Here is a 17,069-nt window from a genome sequence, read left to right on the forward strand (position 1 = left end):
TTCGGGTTGTCTCTCCGTGTAGCTGCAGTTTATTTTCCAACAAACAAACAGAACAAATTCACTTTTTTTACACAACAAAGATAAAACAGATAAAACTTTGATACAAAATCTTAAAAAACTTCAGTGAACTCGTTTCCGACAGAAACTTTGAATCTACGGACGAATAAATCCTGACGAGTCGTCCTCATCCGGACGTTCACGCACTCGTTCTTTCTTTGAGTCGATGGGTTTATAAAACTTCTGCTGGACGTTTTTTTAAAAAAGTGAGTCATCAAATCTGATATGTGTTCATCGTGTGTGCGTGTGTGTGTGTGTGTGTGTGTGCGTGTGTGTGTGCGTGTGTGTTTTAGTAAATGGCCTCGTCCATGTTGTCGTCACTGTCTCCTCCGAACTCCTCGCCGTTATCAAAGTACGACATGACGTAGTCCGTCTCCTGCAGACAGCAAACGGAAGAATTAATTGATTCTTTTTACGTATTAATGATCTTAATGAATTTGATTAATAATTAATGTACATAATTACATCATAAAGAGTAAACGCAGAAACACCTTTAAGACCTTTTTAAAAACGTTTTCAGAACATTTTAAGAACATTAACATTAATTTGATGCTGATATTTTCTCACCTCCTCAAACTCCTCCTCGTCGTACTCCTCCTCTCCCTCTGCCTCCTCTTCCTCCTGTTTCTTCTTCTTCTCCTCTCCCTCCCCCTCCTCCTCCTCCTCCTCCTCCTCCGAGCTCTGCTGCTCCTCCTTCTTCTGCAGAGTCTGACACACCAAACACATTAAGGTGGAAATGTTTGTTTAAGGTGGAAATGTTTGACTTCACTCGGAAGTGTTTCCGCCTCTGAGAGATTAAAGGATCAATTGACTGATTGATTGATTGACTGATTGATTGATTGATTGATTGACTGATTGATTGATCTCTGCTCTCTGATTGGAAGTCAGAGGTCAGCAGGTGTATGTGTCTCTGCAGCTTAAGACAAATTAGATTTCAGACTTTTTAAAGACTTTTTAATACCGCTCAAAGCGAAATTTAAGACCAATTTTACAAAAACTAAAATAAAAAACATGAACTTCCATGCATTACTAAAGCTGCCCAAATATTTATTATTATAACATAAAAAGCACAACTTTATGGTCACATTAATAAAGTGGCATTTTGTAAATCATTATTATTTTTTAATTTACCACTTTTAAGATTTTATACTACAAAGTGGGAAAAAAATCCCAAGTCTTTGCATTTTAAGACTTCTGAAATATTGATTTAGAAATTTAAATAGCATTTAAGGCTTTATTTATTGATGAATGAATTCAGAGCCTTTTAAGACTTTTCTCGGGTCTCACCTCCAGTTTGAGCAGCACTTCCTCTTTCTCTTTCACTTTTTTCTTCTTCTGACCCGCCGGAGGTCTCTGCGAGCGACCGACTGCTGCCGAGACACCTGACAGACACAGAGCAGGACGTCAATACCCCACTGATACATCCATCAATACTCCGATCGATCAGCAGATCAGAGCGCGGCGTGAACTCACCGTCTTTGCAGGGTTTCCTCACTCTGAGTTCTTTCGGGAATCTTTTCCAGTCTGAAACAACAACAAACTGCATCAGGACACAAAGTATATTTATATTAATACTGTGTGTATACACATATATATGTATATGTATATTACAGACATTATTGATAATAAAGATAAATATGACCTATATGATTATTGATAATTGATTATTGAGGGTCTGACCTGGACTCCAGTCTGTCAGTCCGTCCGTCTGCTCGTTGTTGTGATATTTATCAGAGTATCGCTCCACATCTGGAAAAACACACAGGAAGAACACCTTCACAATAAAACTCACAGTACGGCCGGGCGATATGTCCTCTAAAAAGTATTGCAGTATTTTTAGGCGATATCACAAAACTCCATATATGTATATATATATATATATATATATATATATATATATATATATATATATATATAATTTAAAATCTCCTCTAAACTACTGTAGACGACTAGAATACTAAACTACTAAATAAAGTACTGTTATGATAAAGTTAAAGTACTGTTATAATAGAGTTAAATAAAGTACAGTTATGATAAAGTTAATTAAAGTACTGTTACAATAGAGTTAAATAAAGTATAAATATGATGACAATAATTAAAGTACTACTGTAATAGAGTTAAATAAAGTATAGATATGATGACGATAATTAAAGTACTACTGTAATAAAGGTAAAAACAGTTCTCTTACATTAAAGTTAATTTAAGTACTATTATGGTGAAGCTGAAAAAAGCATTGTAATAATAAATCAGAGTACTGTTCTAAAAAAGTTAAGTTAAATGAAATACTGTTATAGTAAAGTTTGTGTGTGTGTATGTGTGTGTGTGTGGTGTGACCTCTGACCTCTGTGTGCAACAGCTGGTTGGATGAAGAAGGGCAGACTCTTCATGGCTCCTCTGAACTCCTGTTTGAGAGCCAACACATACTCCGCCTCCTCGCCACCTGTCAGGGGGAGGGGCTTCTGCTCCATCACCTGGACACACACAGAGAGAGTCAACTACAAGTCCCAGAGTGCACCACTGTCAGACACGTGAGTGAGTAACACTGATCTCGAGTCTGCAGCCTCTTGTAATGTATCATTTCTAAGTGTATTATTGGACCTTTATTTTGATATCCTCAGGATGTGTCGGTCACACTGAATGATATCAGTGTGTGTGTGTGTGTGTGTGTCACAGTGTGTGTGTGTGTGTGTGTGTGTGTGTGTGTGTGTGTGTGTGAGTCTCACAGGAAACAGAGGTGTGGGTTGTTGGATGGATGGAGGTAAACTGTCTCCTCTGCTGATGCCGACCGCCTCCACACTGAAACTCATCATCCTCCGACCTCGACCGCCACCTCGACCCGCCATCCCGACCTGGACCAGAGCAGACCAGGTCAGACCGGATCAGACCAGGTCAGACGGGATCAGACCGGGCCGGGCTGGGCCGGGTCTGACCTGTGGATCAGGTGGAGCAGCAGCTGGTTGGAGGTGAATCTGAGGGAGCAGAAAACTGTGAGTGAAACTTCACGTTTTGTTTTTTAAAATCTTAATTTTGTCTGTTTGTTTGTCAACATGATGTTTTCACTGTTTGGTTGGATTTCTGTCATTTGTTTGTTTGTTTGTTTGTTTGTTTGTTTGTTTCTGAAGCACGGCCTCTAGTTCGAGGCAGCTTCAGAGCCGGATGATGAAAACCACATCATCCGGTGGAGTTTTGCTGGTATCTCTGCACTGATTAGACTGACCTCACAGGTTTATAATCACACACCAACATCACGTCGCAGCAGTCAAATAATTCATCACATTTTATTTCATCACAGGGATTAAAAATGATTTGACGGCTCAGTCTTTGACAAAATATTCTGCCTTCTTTCCCAAATCTGAACAGGAAAATCTGCAGCTGAAAAAGTTCCCTTTCTGAAGCAAAACTGAGTTTTTCATAATAATCCAACCAAAAAAGTCATTTTAGTAAAAAAAAGTTCATTTCTGAAGTCGTCATAAACATCATATACAGTTCACAGTTCATCAGGGTGAAAATGTTCCCTCACTGATGTTCTGGTGTCATTAAAACACTTAAAAAACACCTCCGTCCCCAAACACCTAAATCAGCTGAAGTGGGTGATAAATTAGAAATATTCACACACTTGTATCCTGCTGTCAGGCAGCTGCTCATTTCGGCACTACATTTTGTCAACCTCAGAGCTCAGGTATCCCTGCGCAGCTGACCCGCGTGTGTTCATCCGCAGGTGATCAGACGACAAACACAAAAACATGACAGAGACGAGGACATGTCTCTGACCGCGGAGACAAAACGAAGACCGAGAGAAGACAACCTGTCAACATGTTCACGAGAGGGACGCCACGAGACAACGTCACGACCACTGAATCGAAACATTACAGCCCCTAACGCCAAGTTTGGTGAGTTTTTCCGTTAATTTAAAGATATTTAACGTTATTTGACTCGATGTTTGGTGAGTTTTTTCGTTAATTTAAAGATATTTAACGTTATTTGACTCGATGTTTGGTGAGTTTTTTCGTTAATTTAAAGATATTTAACGTTATTTGACTCGGTGTTTGCAGATTACAGATCTTGAGGTCGTGTCTCGGATTTGTGGTGTGTTTTTTGCTTTAATGTTGTTGTAAAATCGTTTCTGTGTCTTTGAGCTCTGACTCCAGTCTGCATCGCGACAGTTAAACTGGTTAAACTGGTGAAGTTAGCTGGTGAGGCTAGTTGAGTTAGCAGCGTGCTGTCGGCAGAAACCAACCTTCAGTTTGAGGATTTATATTTTCAGGAGTTAAATCTTCTTCTTCTTAATTTAACGATCAAAGTCATTTTAAAACATCTTTGTTTACATCTAACACCGCGCCATCTTCCTCCTCCTCTTCTTCTTCTGCTGCCGCCCGCTCTTTGTTCTTCTTCTGTGGTGTTTAGTTCTGGCTCGGTACCGCCACCTGCTGTCCGGAGTTTGTTACAGACGTTGGACAAAATAATAAGAACAAACTTTTTAAAAAAGACCAGAGATCATTTTCTCCATGTTACTTCTTATTTTTATTTTTGGATGCATTGAGGCATTAATTTGAGGCACTTGCAGGCTTCATGTTCTGAAGCTTCGTATTTCTCCACTGAATCTCAGCCGTAAATATTGTACTTTTTATTGCACTACATTTGTCTGACACTACTTTTCAGATTAAAGTTTAGCTAAGTAAATGTAGGAAAATATAATATAATATAATGATAACCTTTCAGGGCTACATATATAATTAAAGAAATGCCTAATATAATGTGGTATAATTAGAGCTGGGCGATATGGAGTAAAGTCTTACCACGGTATTTTTTTCATATCAGTCGATATCGATATATATCACGATATACATCAAATCAGTGTTTCTGTGGAGCCTAAAGGTTCCTTTGACTCCTCAGTGAGATATGAAGATATCATCAGGTTAATGTTGGTTTAAATATTTATTTTCTGTCAGACATTGAACATGACAAATATACTGTAGAGCAGCATCACCAGCTGGAGGACCTATTCTACTAAAACTCACAGAGGTCCAGGTACTAAAATTTCCTCCCAGCAAAGGTCCGAGCCTCATACCTAAAATCAATATCACCATTAACTGAACATTTTACTTTGATTATAGTTTAAAAACGATTAGTTTTTTTTTTTTTGTGGTTTGTTTTTCGCCCTCATAGTTCACTGACACAGTGTCATGTGACCATGGTGTGTTACACTGTAATAAACATATGATTTATTATTATTTATTAAACTTTCCAGCATTATATCAAAATGAAAAGCTCCATGAAACATGAAACAAACTTCAGGTAAATTGAAGCACATTGTGCTGATAATAGGCCAACCTCTCCTGACTGCAGGACTCTGACTTCAGCTTCTGTCAAACTTCTGTGCTGTTAATCATTTTACTCAGGAATTAAAAACTTTTGAGTGGTATAATATAATATAACATAACACCTTTCAGGGCTGTATATGTGTAATAAAAGAAATGTCTAATATAATGTGGTATAATATATTGTGGCATAATGTTAAACAATATAATATAATAATAATACAATAAGAAGAAGAAGAGGAAGACGAAAACAAAATATATATAAATAAACAAATAAAATGAAAATAAAAACCAAAACAAGAGAAATAATGATAGCAATGTAATATTGTTTACTATAATGTGATATAATATAATATAATATAAATGTAGTGAAACAATAACTTTTTTTCGTGTAATATAATGTTTTTATGTACAGTGTAGTATTACGTAATATAACAATGCTTTTAGAATAATATAATAAAAATATAATTTATAATGTGAAGAAAAATGTGATGATAAGCTTCATATTTACCGTTTGAAGTAAAAACGTCATTTTTATATGTTTATATGTTTATGTTTGTTAAAATATTTTTTTAGTTTGAGATTTTTCCTTTAGTGCGTCAATAATTAATAATATCTGTAATATATTAAACTATATTTGTGCTAACAAACGTTAGCTTAGCCGCGCCGCCCACTTTTCTTTAAATCCTTCTCTCATTTCTGTCCTCCATGTTTCCATCAGTTCTTCTTCTCTGATCATTATAATGCAGCAGCTCCTCAGCTGTGACCTCCTGCTCCTCCTGACCTCAGGGTCACTGCTCCTCCTGACTCCTCCCGCTCCTCCTGACTCCTCCCCCAGCTGTCCGCCGCTGGGAGCTCAGTTTGAATCAGATCTTCAGGACGGCAGCAGCTTCACACCATCAGTCCTCCTGGATTTTACTTTTTACTTTTATTAAAGAGGAATAAAACCAAGAAGAAGAAGAGGAAGAGGAGGATCATTTTTTCATGTTTATTTTGTGTCGGAGCTGCTGAGGTTTTTCGTTTCTGATGATTTGGATTTAAACTGAACAGACATGAAGATGAAGATGCTGCTGATGCTGCTGCTGGGACTCTGCTGCTCAGGTCGGATATATTTACCTCTTATTCTGTGTATCCATAACATAGAGCCTATATATGTACACGTGTGCATTATTCATTTATTTATTCATGTGTTTTTAATTTATATATAGGAAATAATAAGGAATAAGCAGGTAGATTCTCGGCTGTGAGTTTACTGAATATTTAAGATCTCTGCAGGATTTCTTTAAGCATCTGAGTGTAAAATGACACTAAATTATTTTCAGAAAGTATTATTGTTAATAATACTTTGATTATTGAACACAATAAGACAGAAAACACAAAAATATACCAACAGTTATACATATATAACAGAGTTTCTCATCTGTGCTCCCTGCAGACAATATAAAAGATCATATGATGTTACATATATATCACATTTATATATGATAAATGTTAAAACGGATTAAAATTATTTGTGAGTATGCAGATTAACAATAAACACAGGAGAATAATAATGTCAGTAACATGTTGTATACATGTGAAACAATACTACGGATAATACATGTTAATGTATAATAATTACTTTATAATTCTCACACACAAAACTGACTTTTTCAAGCTGCTTTGAATGTTTTTCTTCTTTTTTTGTTTATTATTTGTTGTTTTCTGGATGTTTTCTATGACTTTTTGTCGTGAGAGCGAGTGACGGAGACGCAGACAGACGGTCACTCTGAATATTCATCAGCCTCATTTTCATACAGACGGTCGCTGTGTGTGTGTGTGTGTGTGTGTGTGTGTGTGTGTGTGTGTGTGTGTGTGTGTGTGTGTGTGTGTGTGTGTGTGTGTGTGTGTGTGTGTGTGTGTGTGTGTTTGCTCTTGAACTTGAGTTTGAGATGAACTCACAAAGTGAAGTCACTTCACTGTGTGTGTGCTCTAACGTGTCAGTCTCTCCAGTTTTATTGATGATAATTAAATTACTTCAAATTTATTTACTTTGCACTTTTCGTGCCAATATGCAGACAAATAAATACAAAAAAATTAATTATCAATAAAATGTTTTAAAAATAAAAGTAAAAAAATAGAAAATAAGCATTGTAAGGCTATAACATTTGGTGTTTAATTTTTCTTAAAATGCAACAAACCGTCTTTCAGTGAGTTTCACAGTTCAGAGGCGTAAACACAGAAGGTGTGACCCAAAAATAGGTAATAACTTTATTTCTCTTTTGCAGCTTGAACAGAAGCTCATGACAGAATCCAAACATTTACGGCTAAATGTGACTTTAAAAGGAGTGTGTTAACCCTTTACCCTCAGGTCTGTCTGCTCCTCTCACCCTCTCAGACCTGACTGAGGGTTTAATGCACATCAGCCTGTGAGTCCTCACAGAGGGACTCGAGAGACGACATGTTGAAGGGGTCTTTGGGTTTTTCCTGCAGAACATCAAAAATGAAAAAACATGAAATAACTTTATTTAACAAAGTGAATTCAGGTGTAACAGTCTGGATGCTAGCAGTGAGCTAATGTGTTAGCAGCAACATTACCCAGAGTTCCCTGCTGCTCTCCGTCTGATGGTTAAACTCTGTTTTCAGAGAAACACGTTTTTTTTTTAAAATCCAGTTTGATGTTTCCCGCAAAAGTTTGTCTTCTTCTGTGATTTTCAAAGAGCGCACTTGTTGTCAGATGTACTGACCTGCTGGTTTTAAGAAAACACAGTTTAGACAAAGAGTCTGAAGGCGAATATTAAAACCAGCTGAACCGTCCGAGCTGAGAAAAGTACATCAGTTTACTGCGATGCAACCTTTAAAATCACGAAAAAACCACCACTTATTCCATATCACGATATAACTATATCCAATATCTAAGACGATATATAGTCTCGTATCACGATACGATGTCATATCTTTATACTGCTCAGCTCCAACAGTCATTTATTATTATTATTATTATTATTATTATTATTAGTGAAAAGTAATCAGCTGGTTAATCAGCTGTTTTAACAGGAAGTGAATCAGCAGCTTCTTAATTGGCTCCAATTAGACAATTAACCCCAGCAGAGAGACATCTGTGTGTGTGTGTGTGTGTGTGTGTGTGTGTGTGTGTGTGTGTGTGTGTGTGTGTGTGTGTGTGTGTGTGTGTGTGTGTGTGTCATCAGAAACACACGATGTTTGTGATAAACGACCCGCTCATCTGTATGTGGGGGGCGTCTCGGCTGAAAACCGTGAAGTTCACGGTCAGATTCGGGCGTGCGACAATACGCCGCAGACGGAGCGAGAGGAGGGGCGAGCAGAGCTTCAGACCTGAACCGAGACTCTCATGACCCTCAGGGGCCGAGGTCACCGTCTGCAGAGGCCGAGGGGGATTTTAGGGGATTTGAGGGTCAGACCGGGGTGAGGGGGGGCGGACTGTCTGCTCCGGTGTTTTATATGACGACCCCCCCAATCTGGTATAATGAGGACCCAGATGGGAGGCGGGTGCATGTAATCCTGAACGTGCAGTCGGAGACACGGCGGAGTTTAGTTCGCACAGGAAGCTGAATGATTCATCATCAGCTGATCAGACGGACTGAGACATGATGTCCTCATGTCCCCTCACGTCCGTCTGTCGTAGACAAACGTGGACAGACGTGGTTTTCGGTCTGCTTTGCAGTTGCAGATTTGTTTGCTATTTAATCATTTTCATCCTTTTTACTGATTTTATTGCAGTTTCTAACTTTTGACAGCCGTTGCTTATACTTTTTGTTTTTATTGAATAAACTGCCATCAGAGGTGACATATCCCTTCAGCCCTGCTGTAAAGAGCTTAATGCTCCATCAGTTTCCCCTGAACAGACAATCACTGATGATAGAGACAGAAAAAAGTCCCCCAAATCACCCAACTGCCGTGCACAGTGGCCGTACCAAAGACTACAAGATGTATTGGAGGAGTGATTGTTGTAGGAGACATCTGACTGCTGACTGAGTGTCGGCTCAGTTCGGCCCCTGAAGATCAACCTTTACGTGACTCTAGTCTGAAAACAGCTGCCGGGTTTCATTCAGTGTCGGACTTGAGTGAGGTGCTACTCCAGTTTGCAGCAGCCGGTCCAGTCGTGGTCCAGTCATGGTCCAGTCGTGGCCCAGTCGTGGCCCAGTCGTGGCCCAGTCGTGGCCCAGTCGTGGTCCAGTCGTGGTCCAGTCGTGGTCCAGTCGTGGCCCAGTCGTGGTCCAGTCGTAGTCCAGTCGTGGCCCAGTCGTGGCCCAGTCGTGGTCCAGTCGTGGCCCAGTCGTGGCCCAGTCGTGGTCCAGTCGTGGCCCAGTCGTGGTCCAGTCGTGGTCCAGTCGTGGCCCAGTCGTGGCCCAGTCGTGGTCCAGTCGTGGTCCAGTCGTGACCCAGTCGTGGTCCAGTCGTAGTCCAGTCGTGGCCCAGTGTCGGCACCAGACTCAGACTGCTGTGGGTTTAGACGACTCTGGTCCAACAGTGAAGTGACAGTGAGTTCAGGACAGTTTGGGTTTTTTGGAGCCAGTGTTCTTTACAGTCAGTCCGACTCTTGTTGGGTTTCGGCTGAGTTCTGGCACTGGAGAGCAACTTTGACATGACTCTAGTCTAAAAACAGCTGCCGGGTCTGATCCAGGTTTAGACGCTCTCGTTTTCAGCAGTCGGCCCAGTTGTGGCCGGACGTCGGTAACTGGGGTCAGACAGGATGATTCTGGTCTGGCGGAGAAACTCATGGTTTTGGATTTGGGTTTTCGGTTCTATAAGCGGTAATGTCACAGTCGGGCAGACTTCGGCTGAATGTTGGCACAGTCGGGTCGCTCCTGTTTTGGTCGGCCCAGTCGTGGCCCAGTGTCGCTAGGTGTTCTGGTGTTTCAGATACCGACTGCAGCGGTCTGGAGGATTTGGGGTTGAGATCCAGAATTTAAACTTTTCATGAGCACAGTGAAACGGCTGTTTTCGACTTTGTGAAGATTAAATTTCAGATAAACCTGCAAAGTTTTCAAATGTCAGCTGAAGAACTTTTTTATCTCAAAAACCCGAATCACCATGTTCAGAGACACAAAACTGCAACATCAGTTTGTTCAAGAATCCTTTGTTCGTCCAGAGAAGAACAATAAAGTTGAACTTGAACTTGAAAATGAGACGAGCTGAAACAGGACGGACAAAACTGCAGATGTGAAATATTAAAACTTTATTAGAAGAGAAAAAGTGGATCAGACGTGTGAATAAGCTGAAGGACGATTGTAGAGTGAAACTAAAGTTGAGCAGCTGCAGGACGAAGACGCTTCAGTCTGTTTGTGGTGTTTTTTGGGATTTGGGGGATTTGAGGGGGGTCTGTTGTGTCTGGCTTCGCACTTTTGTCGTCATTATTGTTGTCATTCATACTATAGAAATCGGGGAGGGTGGGGGAGGTTTTGGGGGGCAGAGGGTCCAGACGTCACGGTGAGTCCTGCTGCTGTCCTTCGTCTCGTTTCTCCTCCCACTGCTTCATCTGAAAGACCAGCTGGGACCAGCAGAAGATGGAGGACGAGGACGGGCAGGGGGTCGGCGGAGACATGGTCGTCTGAAGGATGCGAGGGGAGGAGGGGGAGGAGGGAGGAGGGGAGGAGGGGGCCTGGGAAAGTCACCTCGACCAAGTTCAAGTTGAAAAGAGATGACGAGGAGGAGGAGGAGGAGGAACGATGTGTTCACTGACCCGCCAGATGACTGAGGTCACATTTAATGATGAAAGTTTTATCATGAAATACATTTTTTTATTTTAAATATCAAATGCTGTGAAACATTTTTAACCCTTCAGCTTCATTTTTAAACAGAAAACTTTACGCCGCTCGTTATTACTCGGTCACATCAGAATTAGGGATCTGTGCTCACTAGTCAGCGCCAGGAATACTAGTTATACTTATTATACCAGTTATACCTATTATTAAATAATTACTATCGATGTCCACGTCTATATTACACAGCGACATCATTTGCACTGAGATGTCATATGTTGTTAAATGTAAACAGCATTTGTTTGATACAATGATGAATTAAAATTAACGAAGGAAAACACGAAAAACCCACATCAGGACAGCAGGACGAAGACGTCCTTTAAAACCTGACTGTTTTTGTAGGATAATTTGCAGCGTCAGCAGCATTTCAAATCTGATTTGGTTATTAAAATATGTGATTAGTAATTTTAAATGAACAAATTTGTGGGTTTGACTCCTGAGAAACAGATGAGATTCTGTTCAAACAAGAGACATAAAAACAGATAAATATGAAGTAATAATATATATAATATACAAAGAGATGATGATGAAAAATAGATAATAATCAGTCCTGTGAAGGTCACCTGAATGTTTTCTGCCTTCTGATGTTATTTATATTATCAACAGTGAATGATTAATTCAGTTTGTCTTATTGATCAGAAACAGCTTCATCATCATCATCATCATCATCATCATCATCATCATCAGCATCATCATCATCATCATCATCATCATCAGCATCAGCATCAGCGTCACACTGATTGTCAGTGAGTATTTCCTGTTGTCTGTCAGCAGAATCACTGAACTCTTATTATTTAATTAAGTGATTCTTCATCATTTTTATTGATCTTTCTTTTATTAATAATCTTGTTTGACGAACAAAGTCTGATTTATTCATCAATAAATAAATAAATTAATCAATTGATCAAAGCTCAAAGAAATACACCAGTAAAAACATAAAAGTATAAAATGAAGTCTAATTTATTGTAATTTTTTCAGCGTATGTTAAACAGATGATTAAATTAAATTAATTAAATTAATCTCACTCTTAATTTATAAATGATAAATGTCATGTATTTATTTGTTGGATTGTTGATTATTGATTTCAGTTTCGTTTTGTTTGCTGTCTGTCAGACTCTCGTCTGCTCTGTCTCCCTTCTACTGACAATAAAGTTGCATTGAACTGAAGTCGATCACTAAGGTGTGACAGGAAGCTGTGATGTCACTGACGTTTCTCTCACCTGGTCTCTTCCTCTCAGGTGCGAGCGGAGCCTCAGAGCTGGCGTTTCTCAAAGAGCCCAGTGATGTCATCGCGGCGAGGGACCGCCCCCTGATGCTGGACTGTCAGGTGGAGGGCGAGGGCCCGATCTCCATCACCTGGAGGCGAAACGGTGTCCCCGTGGCAATCGGCGTCAAGGCGACGGTGCTCGCTAACGGCACGCTGCTCATCAAAAACTTCTCCAAGAGACGAGAAAGCAACGAGACGGACGCCGGCGAGTACGACTGCGCAGCTCAGAACCGCTACGGCATGTTGATCAGCCGCAAAGCCCGAGTCCAGCTCGCATGTGAGTCACATGACCTCTGTGGACCACAACATACTAACAACATTCAGATAACATACTAACAACATACAGATCACATACTAACAACATGCTATCAACATACAAAAAGCATACTAACAACATACTAACAACTTACAGATAACATGCTATCAACATACAGAAAACATACTAACAACATACAGATAACATGCTAACCACATACAGATAACATACAGATAACATACTAACAACATTCAGATAACATACTAACAACATACAGATCACATACTAACAACATGCTATCAACATACAAAAAGCATACTAACAACATACTAACAACTTACAGATAACATGCTATCAACATACAGAAAACATACTAACAACATACAGATAACATGCTAACCACATACAGATAACATACAGATAACATACTAACAACATTCAGATAACATACTAACAACATACAGATCACATACTAACAACATGCTATCAACATACAAAAAACATACTAACAACATACAGATAACATACTAACAACTTACAGATAACATACTAACAACATACAGATAACATACTAACAACATACAGATAACATACTAACAACATACAGATAACATACTAACAACATACAGATAACATGCTAACAACTGAACAACTTGCAGTTAACATACCAACAACATACAGCAGCATATTAACCATATACAGAAAACATATTAACAACATACAAAAAACATACAGATAACATACTAATAACGTACAGAAAACATACTGACTATACACAGAGAACATACAAACTACATACAGAGAACGTACAGAGAACGTAGCCAATCACACACAGCCTGTATTGATCAGTGTGTCGTCCCCCCCCCCCAGCCCTCCCTAAGTTCTTGTCTCATCCAGAGTCTGTTGCGGTGGATGAAGGGGGCGTGGCTAGACTCACCTGTCAGGTAAATGGAATCCCAGAGGCCAACATCACCTGGCAGAAAGACCGAAGCGCCCTGAGCACCGAGGACCCCCGGTAGGTTTTACATTTACTACAGACTCACATATAGAGTATTTCACGTGTACTTTATGTATATTTAACGTGTATTTGTCGTTCAGGTACACTCTGCTGCCTAACGGCGTGCTGCAGATCACCGGTGTTCGAAGAACAGACAGCGGTTTGTTTCGCTGCGTCGCCTCCAACATCGCCAACACTCGATACAGCCACGAGGCCCAGCTGTCCGTCAATGGTAAGACCAAACTGAGGGCAAAGAAAGACCAAACTGAGGGCAAAGAAAGACCAAACTGAGGGTAGAGAAAGCCCACAGAGAAGAGGTTTGCCTGTTGACTTTCTGATGATGTTTTGTGGTTCTGGTCCAGTTGCAGGATCCAGGATCTACCGAGAACCCGTCATCCTGTCCGGTCCTCAGAACCTCACCATCAACGTCCACCAGACCGCCATCTTGGAGTGCATCGCCACAGGAAACCCCCGCCCCATCGTTTCCTGGAGTCGCCTCGGTAACCACCTTTAAATAAAGATTTGATTTCAGTTATTGCTCTGTCATGGATTAGAGTGGTAACCACGGTAACACAATTCTCTGTGTGTCAGACGGGCGGTCCATCGGTGTGGAGGGGATCCAGGTGTTGGGGACAGGTAACCTGATGATCTCTGACGCCACTCTGCAGCACTCAGGAGTTTATGTTTGTTCAGCAAACAGACCAGGAAGCAGATCCAGGAGGACGGCGCTGGGACGCCTCGTAGTACAAGGTACATCATAATACTTCATAATGCTTCATAACACTTCATAATACTGCATCTCTGTCGCTGTCACTATATATATATATATATATTAGTGCTGGGCCGTTAACGGCGTTAACGTGCTGCGTTAACGCGGGATTCTTATCGCGCGATAAACTATTCACTAAGTTGGGTCTATACAGTGAGCAAGGCACCAATTTCACTTTGTTGTTTAAGCGCGGATGTATACCTGGTCGAATTACGCGGAGGGGGCGCGAACAAGGCGGCAGCTGGTCTGCCTGAGTGACCGGAGTGATTGGCTCAAGCCGTGTCACAAAGCTGCTGACCGTTAATGGTCTTCTTCATGACCTCTAATGTAGGCCCACAGTTCAGTTAGGGTCATGTTATCAGAGGCTGCGCCCTCTGCTGTTCATTCCAGTTAGCAGGAAAAAGCTTTTTCCACATGGAGACAGAACCTGTGCTCCTAAATGTCTGTGTTTAACAAAATAAAATAAAGTTAAACACCAAAGTAAATCTTATGGAACATTATTTTTCTTTACCAAATATTATAGTAGAACAGCTTTCTCAAGCAGTTTGTGATGCATTTTCATCATTTAGATAGATAGATATTATTTTGAATGTCTTTGGCAAAATTCAAATCTATAATTTTAATCTAGATTAATCTAGATTAACTACAGGATTGCAGTGAGATTAATCTAGATTAAAAAAATTAATCTATGCCCAGCACTAATATATATATATATATTTATAAATACATCAAGATATTTGAGGTGGAGTTCAGGTGCTGCAGCAGCACAAGGACAGAAACAAGATACACAGAGAAGTGAAATAATTAAAACAATGAATAATATAAGAGGTATAAGGTGAAATGTAACAGAAGTAGCAATAATAAAAACAAAATATTAATAGTATTTTATTTTTAACAATTTTTCAAGGTGAATGTACATAATAGCATTAATTCAAAACACCATAAAACATATGAAACATACATACATTATACATGCATCTCAACATATTAACATAGTATAGCATAGTATAGTATAGTATAGTACAGTACGGTATAGTATAGTATAAAATATAAGGTGTAATATAGTAAACATAATATAATATAATACTTTTAAAAATCTATTTCAATAAGTACATTTTCTTTTCGTAGCTTGTAAATGTGTAAAAACACAAAGCATTTCTCAATAATTCATCTTCACAAACAAACACCTACCTAATTATCGGCTTTAAATTTCTTCTTTCATATTTTTAAAACTCTGACGAATACTAAATATTTACTATAAATAAACACATTCACTCCTGTTTCATATATTTTTTAGTATCCGTTATTCTGGTCATAAATGTAATCACATAAATCACATGACGATCAGCTGATCAGTCTGTGGAAACACTTTCTGTTGAACAGCAGCTGACTCTGTGTGACTGATGAACTTGAACTCATCATGTCGAGTGTGTGTGTGTGTGTGTGTGTGTGTGTGTGTGTGTGTGTGTGTGTGTGTTGTGTGTGTGTATATGAGTGTGTGTGTCAGATTCACATTCAGTTCAGTCTGCTGCTCTTCACCCCCCGACCTCTGACCCCCGACCTCTGACCTCTGAGCCCCACTGAGCCTGAGCTGTGGGGGATGTTTGGAGACAAAGAGCGTCAGCTCCTGTCAGGACAAAGAGAGAACTGAAATCACAGTGTTTCTGCTGCTGATAATAATAATAATAATAATAATAATAATAATAATAATAATAATAATAATAATAATGATATGACATCAACATCAACAACAATAATAATAATAATAGAACATTATACATAGTTTAAAGTGATGATAATAATAATAATAATAATAATAATAATATGCTGCAGTTTTTGTGTTTGCGGGCAGATTTGAAATGTCACTCAGTTCTCAGCTTACAAAAAGAATTAAGAAACACCATTTATGGTTCACATCAGTATTTTATTTCTTAGAGCTGTTAGGAACCTTTAAGAACATTTAGGAACACTGAAAGAAGAACATGAACAAACATTCAGGAACCTTTCAGAACATTTAATAACCTTTAGACATTTTTACAAACATCTGCTCATATTCAGGATCCTTTAAGAACCTTTGAGAACACTGACAAACATTCAGGAACATTTACGAAAGATTAGCATCATTTTGGATCAATTGTGAACATTCAGGAACCTTCAAGAACATTTAAAGCCTTTTAGAGAAATTAACAAACATCTGCAAATATTTATAATGTTTTAACTTTCTTAAACATAAAGAACATTTAGGAATATTTATGAAATGAAGAAAGCCTTAAGAACCTTTTAGAACAATTCTGAACGTTAAGGAACATTAAAGGCTGTAACAAACATCTGCAAATATTGATCCCTCAGAAACAAGAACAAACTTTAGGAACCTTCAGATATATTTAGAAAGATAAAGAAGCAATTTTGAACATTCAGGAACCTTTAAGAACATTTAATAACCTTTAGAACATGAACACAAATCTGCAAATATTTAGGATTTTTTAGGAACATGAAAAAACCTTGGGGAACCTTATAAACGTGCAGTCGTTCTGCGTCCAGCTGAGATCAGCAGCAGTGAGTTCGGCTGGAATAAAAACCAAAATATCATTAGAGTCCGTGAACAATCCCCTCTGACCTCTGACC

General features: G+C 39.3%; 2 protein-coding genes across 8 annotated transcripts in view; one reads left to right on the plus strand and one right to left on the minus strand.

Annotated features, from left to right (window-relative positions):
- Positions 1-4,453, minus strand: polr3glb (RNA polymerase III subunit GL b). Its single transcript, XM_088084796.1, has 8 exons — positions 4,295-4,453; positions 2,781-3,026; positions 2,399-2,528; positions 1,738-1,806; positions 1,531-1,581; positions 1,345-1,439; positions 625-765; positions 1-433 (listed from the first exon to the last, which is right to left on the minus strand). The coding sequence occupies exons 2-8, from the start codon at positions 2,898-2,900 to the stop codon at positions 347-349; spliced, it is 693 nt and encodes a 230-aa protein (XP_087940922.1). The 5' UTR covers positions 2,901-3,026; positions 4,295-4,453; the 3' UTR covers positions 1-346.
- LOC121945698 (immunoglobulin superfamily DCC subclass member 3) overlaps positions 3,782-17,069 on the plus strand; it is a 25,262-nt gene continuing 11,974 nt past the window's right edge. For 3 of the 7 annotated variants that reach the window (XM_088084786.1, XM_088084791.1, XM_088084793.1), the window contains exons 1-8: positions 3,782-3,947; positions 6,097-6,476; positions 11,795-11,901; positions 12,394-12,699; positions 13,549-13,693; positions 13,777-13,907; positions 14,038-14,175; positions 14,267-14,425. In XM_088084786.1, the coding sequence (XP_087940912.1) occupies positions 12,468-12,699; positions 13,549-13,693; positions 13,777-13,907; positions 14,038-14,175; positions 14,267-14,425 (805 nt within the window). In that variant the 5' untranslated portion in view covers positions 3,782-3,947; positions 6,097-6,476; positions 11,795-11,901; positions 12,394-12,467. Of the gene's footprint in view, positions 3,948-6,096; positions 6,477-11,004; positions 11,902-12,393; positions 12,700-13,548; positions 13,694-13,776; positions 13,908-14,037; positions 14,176-14,266; positions 14,426-17,069 lie in introns of those variants that run through there. The other 4 variants (XM_088084787.1, XM_088084788.1, XM_088084789.1 and 1 more) reach the window with 4 other exon arrangements.

Source organism: Plectropomus leopardus, chromosome 11 (genome assembly GCF_026936395.1).
Source record: "Plectropomus leopardus strain MGB_pleo_1.0 chromosome 11, ASM2693639v1, whole genome shotgun sequence".
In the NCBI taxonomy this organism is placed as follows: Eukaryota; Metazoa; Chordata; class Actinopteri; order Perciformes; family Serranidae; genus Plectropomus; species Plectropomus leopardus.